The 12,150-nt window shown below is 39.5% G+C and overlaps 1 protein-coding gene across 2 annotated transcripts; it reads left to right on the top strand.

Moving 5' to 3' along the window:
• Positions 1-289: 289 nt before the first annotated feature.
• Positions 290-11,703, top strand: MCM4 (minichromosome maintenance complex component 4; the record flags this gene model as incomplete). Of its 2 annotated transcripts, none has more annotated exons than XM_080340583.1 (16): positions 290-359; positions 472-630; positions 1,244-1,407; positions 1,495-1,593; positions 1,743-1,838; positions 1,924-2,019; positions 2,484-2,622; positions 3,047-3,267; positions 3,727-3,847; positions 5,615-5,874; positions 7,937-8,302; positions 8,619-8,746; positions 10,026-10,233; positions 10,771-10,999; positions 11,112-11,245; positions 11,611-11,703. In XM_080340583.1, the coding sequence occupies 16 exons, from the start codon at positions 290-292 to the stop codon at positions 11,701-11,703; spliced, it is 2,583 nt and encodes an 860-aa protein (XP_080196709.1). The 2 variants fall into 2 exon arrangements, with proteins under 2 accessions (XP_080196709.1, XP_080196708.1); XM_080340582.1 differs by having other exon boundaries at positions 290-371.
• Between the last annotated feature and the right edge of the window lie 447 nt (positions 11,704-12,150).

The following is a 12,150-nucleotide window of genomic DNA, read 5'->3' as shown; positions in this document are numbered from 1 at the left end:
TCCGTTCGGCGCGCCCGCTGCGATCGCGTCTACCCATTGGCCAGAAAGCCCGCGAGAGCGCGCGCACGCTAGTCGCTTGGCGCGGAGTTTCGTGGGGCTGCCGAGGTGGGTGGGGTATCAGCTGTTGCCCCTCTGCCCCCCACTGCCCCCGGCTCAGCGCTCGGCGTGTGTGGGGAGAGGGAGGGAAACCCTGCGGTCGGGGCTCGGCCGGTGGTGGAGCGCCCACAGCCCGCGTTCTTCTCGCCGCCCCCCTCGCAGGTAGGACCGCCGCGGGAGCCGGAGCAGCGCCATGTCGTCGCCCGCCTCCACCCCCAGCCGTCGCCGCGGCAAGCGCGGCCGGGAAAGCAACCCCCCGACTCGTAAGTGCCTTGGTGGGACAGCGCGGGCCCGGGGCTCGGTCCGTTTCGGGGCTCGGTCCGCCTGCTGCGGTGACGCGACGATTTAAACGCCGGCTCTGCTTATGTTTTGCAGCACAAGATGCCCGCTCTCCCCCTTCACAGAAGCCAAGGACAGACGACTCCACCTCCACCGGCGACCTGCAGCCCATGCCCACCTCCCCGCCCGCCGAGGCGCAGAGCCCCCGCGCCCCCGATGCTCTGTTCTCCAGCCCCCCGCAGTTCCGCCACGCCGGTACGCCGGGGCAGCCCCGGGGGCACTTCCGAATTTGAGTTTAGCGTAGTGAACGGTACAGGGTCGTACTCGGTGTCAGGGATGCAGATCTGCTCTTGTAGCTTCAGATTGTTGTGGGAGTATGTATCAGCGGTTATACCTCATTCTTTTATGCGTTTCTAGAAAGGATAACAAAATTATTTTAATGCAGAAATCATTTGATTGCCATAAAAAGCCTTTCTTGCCTTTATAAATAGGAGTGTTTTTAACTGCAGTAGCTGTTGTCATGTCACTTGTATTGCAGCCCTAAAAATACTGAAGAATATGTTTCATCTAAAATGCTATGTTTTGACTTTTTATGCTTGAAAACCAATTTAGTTTTAAAATGCAGTACTAAAGTTTTCTGATGAAGCTTTACTAGAACTTACGATCTTTGAGAAGAGATGTTAATGAAAAGGTCTAGGTAGGCTTGCAACATCCTTATTGCTTCTGTTTTAACTAAACAGTGGAATTGTGACGCTATTCACTTCATGACAGAGTTAAAGGAATGAGACAAATATAGAGGATGAATTTTAGTCTGCTCTAAGTGTAAAATATCTTGAAAAACATGTTTGCCTTTTTTTTTTTTTAATAGCTATTCCTCTTGACTTTGATGTCAGCTCACCTCTGACTTATGGCACGCCCAGCTCCAGGGTGGAAGGTACTCCACGAAGTGGGGTACGAGGAACACCGGTGAGGCAGAGGCCAGATCTTGGGTCTGTCCGTAAAGCCAGACAAGTTGATTTACACTCAGATGGGGTAGGTGGATGTCTCAGATTTTGCACCTGACAACTTCTTTTTAAATAAATATGCATATTTACCTATGCTTAATTTGTTTCCACGCAGCTGGCTGAGGATGTAGTAGAAACCGAGCAATCTCTTGGGCAAAGGCTTGTTATTTGGGGAACAGACGTTAATGTTGCCTCATGCAAAGAAAAATTCCAGGTAGGTTGACAACTTATTTATTCCTTTTTTTAACAAAAAGCTAGTTTGATTTCAACAAATATGAGTTGAATATGACACGAAGTAGCTGTATGTACTACTCAGTTCTGCTCATTTTCCCCTTCTGTCTCTCTGTTACCTCCGACATTTAGAGATTTCTTCAGACTTTCATTGATCCGTTAGCTAAAGAGGATGAAGACATTGGCTTGGATCTTAACCAGCCACGCTATATGCAACGCCTTGAAGAGGTACTTGTAACGCAGCAAAATTGAACTTTCATTTTTCAGTCTTGTGTGCCATTGAGCTAAAGGTTTCTTTTCAAATGTCTTGCAGATTAATATGGTTGGGGAACCATTCCTGAATGTAAATTGTGATCATCTAAGATCATTTGATGAAAATCTTTACAGGCAACTGATCTGCTATCCTCAGGTGAAATAGTGCACTTATTTTCTGGCTTTCAGGTGGCCCTTTCATATTTCTAGCTTTAAATATGTTTAAATGCAATGTGTACTTTGTATGATCAGTGTAATCTCTGTAGTTTCTTAATTTTACTTAATATAAAATGTATTATTTCATCATAGTTGAAACTTGATCATAGATACTATAGTGAGTACCTCATTAATGCAAATTGCAATGTCCTGAGTCCTGAACTTTTCCCCCCTGCCCCCTTTGCAATACTCAAATTAATAAACTTGATGTGAACAGCAAGTTTTGTGTAGGGAAATGCACAGCTGGTGTCACTTTTAATCATTCCTGGCTTATCAGCAGCACATAAAATGCTTCGTGCAAAAATATTTTGATCTATGGTTGGTTGGTTGGTGTTTTGTTTTTTTTTGTTTGTTTGTTTTGTTTTAACCTTTGTAAGCTTAATGGTTTCTAACAATTTTGTACAGGAAGTTATCCCAACATTTGACATGGCTGCCAATGAGATCTTCTTTGATCGTTACCCTGATTCAATATTAGAACACCAAATTCAAGTAAGGCCGTATAATGCACTGAAGACCAGGAATATGAGAAGTCTAAACCCTGAAGGTAAACTTTGATTACCATGCTCAAAAAGAGTATCAGTGATTTACATAAACTTATATGATGTTAGCATAGAATTACATGAAGACTGTATAAAACTGTACTTGTGGTCCATCCAGACCAATATCTTGTTTATGTAAGTCTGATTCAGAAGCAAATGCAGAATAATCTGTCCATAAAGGAAATATTTCCTGGCATCAGCTGCTCATGTTCTTAGTTCTGCAAGTGTGAAGGATTTTTTTCTGTTGTATAAATACTGTAAATTGGAATATTTGTACTATGTATTTATGATTCTTTTTGCTTCATCTTAGTCAAAATGCTACTATGTAACCAAATATCTACCTTCCACCTAAAAATAACATAATATGAACTTTGAAGGTTATTTTAAATTTTTAGAGTATGTGATGATGCTAGTCTCTATATATTGTAGATATTGATCAGCTCATCACCATCAGTGGAATGGTCATCAGAAGCTCCCAGTTAATTCCCGAGATGCAAGAAGCATTCTTTAAATGCCAGGTTTGCGCTTTCACCACCAGAGTAGAAATCGATCGTGGCAGGATTGCTGAACCGTCAGTATGCAAGAACTGTAACACAACACACAGTATGGTACTGATTCACAATCGATCCATGTTCTCCGACAAACAGATGGTATGTTGCACTTAAGCAGTGGCTGAAATTAATAAGCTTCTAGTTTTTGCTCCCCCACCACCCTAATATCATCAATAGCATTAAAGTATGTGTCTTGAAAACTGAATGTTTTGGAAAGGGAAACCTGTTTCTGAACATAAAAATGGGTGAAAACCTTGGCAAAAGGATAAGTCCATACTTTGTAGAAGCAATGCATTAAATGAAGCTTGTATGCATCTTAATGTTTCCGTATGGAAGCCCTTTTATATATAATATGTCTGCTACTGTCTGGATTAGGTGAGCCTTGTCTGTGACAGCATTTTGTAATTAGCTATACCAGTGGCAACCAGCAGAATTCTCATTTTCATCATACCTTTTTATTAGAAATTGCTTTTGCTGTTTGGGTGGGGGTATGTTAATAGAAATTCTGTTGCATACTTTATGGAAAAGCTTTGCTTTTTTGAAACTGTTTTTTGCTAGATCAAACTGCAGGAGTCTCCTGAAGATATGCCAGCTGGACAGACCCCTCATACGGTTGCGCTGTTCGCTCACAATGACCTTGTTGATAAAGTTCAGCCAGGCGATAGAGTTAATGTCACAGGTAACATTTGGTTTGAGTATTTGCATCTTCCTTTTTCGCTGATCATAACTGTGTATAAAGGGACCTGATGGGATGTACCTGCAAGTGCTGGGGGAGCTGGCCACTGTCTTTGTAAGGCCACTCAGTTATCTTTGAAAAGTCATGGGGACTGGCTAAGATATTGGAAGAAAGCCAACATCATTCCTAGGGCAAGAAGGAGACCTGGGGAACTACAGGCCAGTCAACCTCATTTTGAGCATGGGAAGGCGATGCAGCAAATAATCCTAGAAATTATTTGTAAAAATCTGAAGTGCAAGAAGGTGATTTGGTGTAGTCAGCGTGGATTTATAGTAGAAAACAACCTTGTATGATAAGATGACTGGAGCAGTGGATGTTGTTTTATCTTCTTGTTGTCTTGACTTCGGCAAGGCTTTCATCACGGTCTCCCATAACATCCTCATAGACAAACTGATGGTGTACACATTAGATAAGTGGACAGTGAGATGGATGTAACTGGCAGAATTGCTGGGCTCAAAGCATTGTGATCAGTGGCACGAAGTCCAGCTGGAGGTTGGTCACCATGGGTGTACCCCAGGAGTCAGTACTGGGGCCAAAGACTGTTGGATATCTTCACCAATGACCTGGATGATGGGACAGAGTGCACCCTCAGCAAACTTGCAGACAAAAACAGAACTGGGAGGAGGCAACGCTTGTTAGACCAGCAACCCTCCTGGGCTGCATTATAAGGAGTGTTGGCAGCAGGTGGAGGGAGGTGATCCTTCCCCTCTGTTCAGCACTGGTGTGGCCACATGGTGAGTGCTGTGTCCAGTTCTGGGCTCTCCAGTACTAGGGGGATGTGGACATACTGGAGTGAATTCAGCAAAGGGCCGTGATGACAACTGGATCTTCTGTCGTGAACAGAACGGCTGAGAAAGCTAGGATTGCTCAGCCTGGAGAAGTTCTGGGGGATTTTACCAGCGTGTTGATAAATACCTGACTTTAGGGGGTGGGGGTGGCGTCAAGAAGACAGAGCCACACTTTTCAGTGGTGCCCAGTGACAGGACATGAGGCAGTGAGCACAAGCTGAAAACAGGAAATTATGTTTAAATATAGCAAACCTTACACTGTTTGGGTGGTCAAGCCCCGGCACAGGTTGCCTAGAGAAGCTGCTTGGAGTGTCCATCCTTAGACATATTCAAAACGTGACTGGACATGGCCTTAGCAACCTGTTCTAGTTGACTCCAGTTTGAGTCCATGGTTGGGCCAGCCAATCTCCAGAGGTCCCTTCTGACTTTGACAATTCATTCTGAGAACGTGAGGAAGCAGCAGTATCTTAAATAGTGTCTGCTGTCAGGAGAGAGAAAACATAGAGTAAGTCTTGTGATACTGCAACCACATTTTCTAAAACAACCGCTGTACTGGTAACTGTTAGAGGTGCATTAGAAATCTGTTATTGAACTTGGCACTTAGAGGGAGATGCTGACTTTAGACAATGGAGCAGAACTTTCAAAAGCATCAAGCCTTAATTTTTTTTTTTAAATACTTAAGCTTTTTCCTTCTTGAGAATACTTGTGATAGGAATGTTTAACATGTATGTACCTGCAAAAATAGGGTCTACCTGACTTAAATATATTCCATTCATTTCTGCATGACTTACTGGTACTGGGAAATAAACTGAGTAAAGTATTTAGGATGTTTTGAACAGCTTTCAAAGGAAAAATGTAAAAATTTCAGGTTTTGGAGTTATGTTTCTTCATATCTGATGCTATGATTAAAATTTCTGTTTAGGTATTTACAGGGCAGTCCCAATTCGAGTTAATCCAAGGGTCAGCACCGTAAAATCCATCTTTAAGACCCACATTGATGTCATACACTATCGCAAGACGGATTCAAAACGCCTGCACGGTGTTGATGAAGAAACTGAGCAAAAAATGTTTACAGAGGAACGTGTGGAACTCCTAAAAGAGCTTTCTAAAAAAGCAGACATATATGAGAGACTTTCTTTAGCATTGGCCCCAAGTATCTATGAGCATGAAGATATCAAAAAGGTGAATCAAATTCTATATTTGTCTTCTAAGAAATGTATTTATATACTAGTATATTTATAATTATTGCTTGCCATAAAAATGACAGGCTTCAAAATTCAAAATACATCTTCAGTAGTCTTAAAACTGCATGGTCTTGTCAGAATGGAGTTGCCTATAACTGTATCGTAAGTTTTTTAATGGTATTAAGGTGTGTTAATTAGAGGGAAGATACTGAAAAGGTAGGAAAGCAGCAGAACTGGGAAAACTTAATTGCAGTATTCATCTTGGACATTTCTTGAAAGTTCAGATTACTGGTGATCAAGGAAAAATACGTAGCTATAACATTGTAAATGACTGCTGCAAAGAGGCATCCACAGGAGAACTGTAGCTTTAAAATGACGTGGTTGAGTCTGACTTATGGGATGTTAAAACGATTACTTAGATGTATCCAAGAAGGGACTGTTCCGATAAATTATTCAACTGAGATACTCCCACTTCGTAATTGTAAAAACTACAGTCAGTAGTGGGTCTCGAGGTAATGTCAAACACCAAACTGTCCTCTTTAAGTATATTCCTTTGTTTTTTTTCTTTGTAGATTTGAACATTATCATAGTTCACAGGTTTCTGAAATGGCTAGAAGTTGAGTTCAAAACCATACAATGATTTCCTGCTGAAATGGAAATACAATAATGACAATTTCATTTGTCATTACCCCCTCACCACACTAAAAGGCCCATCAGGTGTAGTGAGTGGAGTTGAGGAAAGCTGGAGATGCTTCATCAAGGGAGATCTTCAGGTTCTGACCAAAATCTGTTTACAAAATACAAAATTGCTATATTTAATACTTGACAGTGCTTTAAACCAATAAGTATTGGAGAACCAATACTTGGGGACCTTGAGGAAAATACAAATGGGGCAGGTCACGCTTCTTGTAACTACCAAACAGGTTTTGCTGACCTGGCCATGTTGAAACTGTAGTTAAAATGTAGGAGTAGTTACATTTACACAGTCCTAAAATTAGATTGGGCCCTTTAAGGGCAACCATGAGGCTGATGTGACCCCGGTGAAAATGAATTTGACACCCATTTTCTAAGTGAATGAGAACAGAACTAATTACAAATAGCTCATTGCGTGCCTCTGCAATGTTTCAGTGCTGTAAGAAATTGTGCAGAGGCTTTACATAAAGCAGAGTAGAGTTTTCCTCACTCTTTTCATTGCTGTTTCCAGTATCATTGTCACTATCACTTTTTTTTTCTTTTTTTTTTTTTTTTTTTACTATTATATATATGCTGTTAGAAAGAAAAAAGAATACTGGGGAATAGTGAATTTTAAACTAGTAAATATGAAAAGGAAAAAAAAGTCCTCCCTGATAATTCTAGCTAACTGAAAAAATTACAAGCCTACGTTTATACTAATAATTCCAGTAATTTCAAAATACTAAAGTTAGTTACTTTTATTTCTTTACTAACACTGAAAGCATATGCTTTTTTATAGGTAGTATAAAGGTTGAAGCATTGGTAAATCCAAATGAAATAAAAGATCTTGAACACTTTTATATTTTATGGTCAAATGAAGAACTTTTATTGAAGTAATGCTGTAACACAGTAAAGCAGTTTTCCTGAAAAGTATACTTTTATTAGTCTTGACTAAAAAGCTGATAAAAATGGCACTTTTTTAATGATACAAAAGAGGTAATAGTACTTTGGTCCTACATGAAACAGCCTTACGGAAAGTAGTCTATTCTGACTTTCCTATTGTCAGCAGAATTTGTTATCAAAATTTTGGTTACAAAAGTTTTGGAATAGATTTAGAACAAATCTAATCGGAAACTTTAATTATAACCTGAGTTTGTAGACCACAGCAGTTCAACTGTATGTTTGTAATTAACTGGAATTGAGGATATCTATAAAGAATTAACCCTTTTAAAGGCTTCTAAGAACAGTTTCAAGTGTTTTCTTCCATATCTGAGTTAATTTTAGCAGTGTTTCTGTTCATTAGATGTTTTCAGTTCAACAGCTGGATTTGCTGTGTTAACTATACAAGTGGTGATGTTTTGATTTTTAAAGAAAGAATGTTTTTGTAGGGTATTCTCCTTCAGCTTTTTGGAGGATCAAGAAAGGATTTTACTCACACGGGAAGAGGCAACTTTCGCGCTGAGATTAATATTCTTCTCTGTGGTGATCCTGGTACCAGTAAATCGCAGCTGCTCCAGTACGTGTATAATCTGGTTCCTCGAGGCCAGTACACATCTGGCAGAGGCTCAAGTGCGGTTGGTCTTACTGCGTATGTGATGAAGGATCCAGAAACACGGCAGCTGGTTCTTCAGACAGGTGCTCTAGTGCTTAGTGACAATGGCATCTGCTGCATTGATGAGTTTGATAAAATGAATGAAAGCACAAGATCGGTACTACACGAAGTAATGGAACAACAGACTCTCTCCATCGCAAAGGTAAGTTTGTTTAGTTCGGGTTCTCTGCACTAAGCACTGTATCTGCTAGGCAGCTGAAACAAACGAAAAATAACAGGAGAACAAAGGATTACGCATTTGTGGTGTTGTCAGTGAATCAAGACTAGATTATTTAACAACTCATTTACAAAAAAAATACAGCTTTTATAGCAAACTGTAGATAGTTTTGTTCTTGCTTTGCTCTACAAGGGTAAAGAACCCATTTAATAACACTGGTGGTCTCATGAAGCTGGGGGGAGGGAATGTTTCGCTGTCACATAGTTGGAGCTGGTTTCAGAAATGTTTTTTATTTTGACAGGCTGGAATTATTTGCCAACTGAATGCTCGTACGTCTATTCTAGCAGCAGCTAACCCTATAGAATCACAGTGGAATCCAAAAAAGACCACTATTGAAAATATCCAGCTTCCTCACACACTGTTGTCAAGGTACTCAACTCCCACTTGCATGTCTCACTTTTATGACATGCTATAGTAGAACAGTTGTGTTCTTCATAGTGTAGTTGAAAACTTTTGTAGCATTTATTTTAAATGCTGTTCTTATGACTTCTGTGTGAGCAGAAAACTGCTTTAGTGTTTACGTATTACCTTTAACAGAAGATCTATTGAGATCTGTAAGATTTCTTTATTTGCCTCTGTCTTGGGTTTATTTTCTGTTGTTGTATGATCACCTTCTAGAAAAGAGTTATTCTGAAACTTATAGCCTTGATAATTGAAATTATCAACTCAGGATGCTTTTCTTAGCTCTGTAAAACTTTGAAAGTGAAACTGATTGGGGAGCTTCGAGCAGAGGTGGTAGAATCTGAAGATCTTTATCTGCTTGATGTTGTTCTGTAAAATTCAGTTGGGGCAGGTGGCAATGGTAGCCTTTTGGGTGACAGCTGCTGGAGAAACATTTAGCATCTGCTGCTCTAAAATTAAACAGTCCATGTGCTGCAGTTGCATCTTGTGAGGAATTCCCACGCTAGCTGGGAAGTACACCAGAAGTACACCAGATATTCTGAGGACACCTACAGCTTAAAATTCAATTAAGAACTGCTTAATTTAGCCATTCAGTGAAAAATGGTACCTTAGTACAGGTATACTGAATGAAACTAGGCTTGAGGAGCATCTCAGTTCCACCATTTACTGGATTTAAGCTTATGAAAATACACAATGGACTAGCTAAAAATGTCTGCATATAGTTGAGCATAGTTGAATATATTGTTTGTAAAATTATAAACAATTTTTTCCAGGATTAAACTACAACTGTTTTTTTTAATTTACACATATATTATTGTTTTTATATGCCTAAAATCTGTATGTTTTTATATGCATAAAAAACTATATGCTGCTGCCTTTCAGGGCAATTTCTTCAGCGGCAAAAGTTTGTTCTCTGTATTTGGTATGTGTGTGGATTTTTTTGTTTGTTTAGTTTCTGTTTTAAGAAAACCTGTGAGCCTTGAACATGGGATCTGAATTTTGCAGAATGCATCTCGTTTTTAAAGTTCCAAGTCCACAGGATGAAAGCAAATCCACTGTGCTGTTCTGTATTTTCAGAATTCTAGAAAAAATATCTTTTCAGTTTAATAGAGCAACTCCTACTTAAGAATAGGAACTAGCAGTCAAATAACTTCTATCTCTACTTGTTAAGTCAACAACCTTAAAACTACCTACTTCAAATGGCAGGAAAGTATACACACTAATACTGGATTCTTATCCTGTTCAGATTTGACTTGATCTTTTTAATGTTGGATCCACGTGATGAAGCGTATGACAGACGTCTTGCTCGTCATTTGATTTCACTGTACTACCGAAGTGAAGAAAAGATGGAGGAGGAATACATGGACATGGCAATATTGAGGGATTACATTGCATATGCTCGTAGTTATATAAATCCCAGGTTAAGTGAAGAAGCAAGCCAAGCCCTTATTGAGGTAAAGGAGTTGCTGTTAATAATGGTCTGAGTCCTTATTGACTTGTAAATGTGGCAAAGTCTTCTTGTATGTATCCTTCCTATTTATATATAATTTTTCTGTAAGACTCTATGAACATCTCTAAAAATAAATAGCATTATAAAGGAGATCAGTACAAAAATCATTCTGTGCTCTGATTATTAGCTTTCAGATAGGTTGGTTTTGGTTCTATCACATTAATAAAAGCATGAAGTTCTACTGAAATGAAATGCGTCAGTACAGGCAAAAGTACTATTATGTAAGAGTAGTCCTAAGTTTTTAAAGTGATTAAAAACTTGACTCGTTGTGGCTTAATTGCTTTATAAGGGAAATGTGTATATGTGATGTGGTTCTGCTTCACTGCGGAAGAATTGTGAAGGTACATAAATAAGCAGAAACACTGTTTGGAACAGATTGCCAGAATTGCTAGTATTCTGAAATAAGAGCTAGGGGATGAAGGGGAATCTGAAAATAATAGAAATAACAGGACTTACTGAAATGTTTAATGACTGTCTTCAGGCATACGTGGACATGAGGAAGATTGGTAGTGGCAGGGGAATGGTTTCTGCATATCCTCGACAACTTGAGTCTCTGATCCGGCTGGCAGAAGCGCATGCTAAAGTACGCTTTTCTGAGAAAGTGGAAACCATTGATGTAGAAGAAGCGAAACGGCTCCATCGGGAAGCACTGAAACAGTCTGCTACTGATCCAAGGACCGGAATTGTGGACATATCCATTCTCACTACAGGTTGGTGTTTTCATAGTGATAAGGCTGGGAAGCTATTGGGCTTTCATAATCTTAAAGGTAACTTAACCTGTCCGTCTTAGTTTATTTCTAAAAGGTGTTTTCTTTTAATAAGGAATGAGTGCAACAGCTCGTAAGCGGAAAGAGGAGTTGGCTCAAGCCTTACGGAAGCTTATCCAGTCAAAGGGAAAAACACCAGCTTTGAAATACCAACAACTTTTTGATGATCTCAGAGCACAGTCTGATACAGTAAGTTTCCTGCTTTGTTTTTACATTTTCATAAATATTAAAAGCATGGTGTTTTTCTAAATCAACATTATCTTGTTCTCAAATCACATTATGGAGGGAAAGCAAAACACTGATTTGTTCAGCTGATGTGACCAGAAAGCCAATTCTGTGGATAAGTGAGCTGAATCTTTGCTATACTTTAGTTTATTCTAGCTTCTGAAATACCAAATTCAGCTTCAGGGTTCCAAGCCAGATTTCCAATTGCAAAAAGAACATTCTAAAGCTTAAAAAGCCTGATAAGAAAATTGGTAGGAAGTAAGGCATTTTCACAGTCTTTAAAGTATTCCCCACCACCACCTTTACTTGATTTATTTCTTTTTATTAAGGCTATCACTAAGGAAATGTTTGAAGAAGCACTTCGTGCCTTGGCTGATGATGACTTCTTGACTGTCACTGGAAAGACTGTCAGACTGCTCTAAGTTGCCTTTTCTTGCAAGCCAGCTGCCAGGGCTTCACTTTGCCTCACTTAAGAGAGTATCAGCCTGCGAGATATTCGAGATTTGGGATGATCATTCGCTATGACAAGCACAGCTTTTCCTTACAAGTCAACTTCCAGAGCTTTACTTTGCCTATTTTACTATATTGCCGGTCTGCAAGACTTTCAAGATTTGGGGCTATCATCTGCTATGACAAGTGTAGCAACGATTAAGTGGCACTTTCTGTCAGCACACAAGATTAAAAAGGACCTAAAAATCCTTAGCTGACTAACGCTATTTACATTTTAGCTGAATGTATTTACTAAGATGTCAAGTGCCATGTATTTTTATGAGGTTTTGTAGAACATACTAACAATGTTGTATGTATTTCAAATTGAATTGTAAAAATTCATCTTAAATGACTCTTTAGTAAATGCAGTTTGACTATTA

This window comes from Nesoenas mayeri (assembly GCF_963082525.1).
Source record: "Nesoenas mayeri genome assembly, chromosome: 2".
NCBI lineage: Eukaryota > Metazoa > Chordata > Aves > Columbiformes > Columbidae > Nesoenas > Nesoenas mayeri.
The sequence above is the reverse complement of the archived record's forward strand: the minus strand, read 5'-3'. Positions and strand labels throughout refer to the sequence as shown.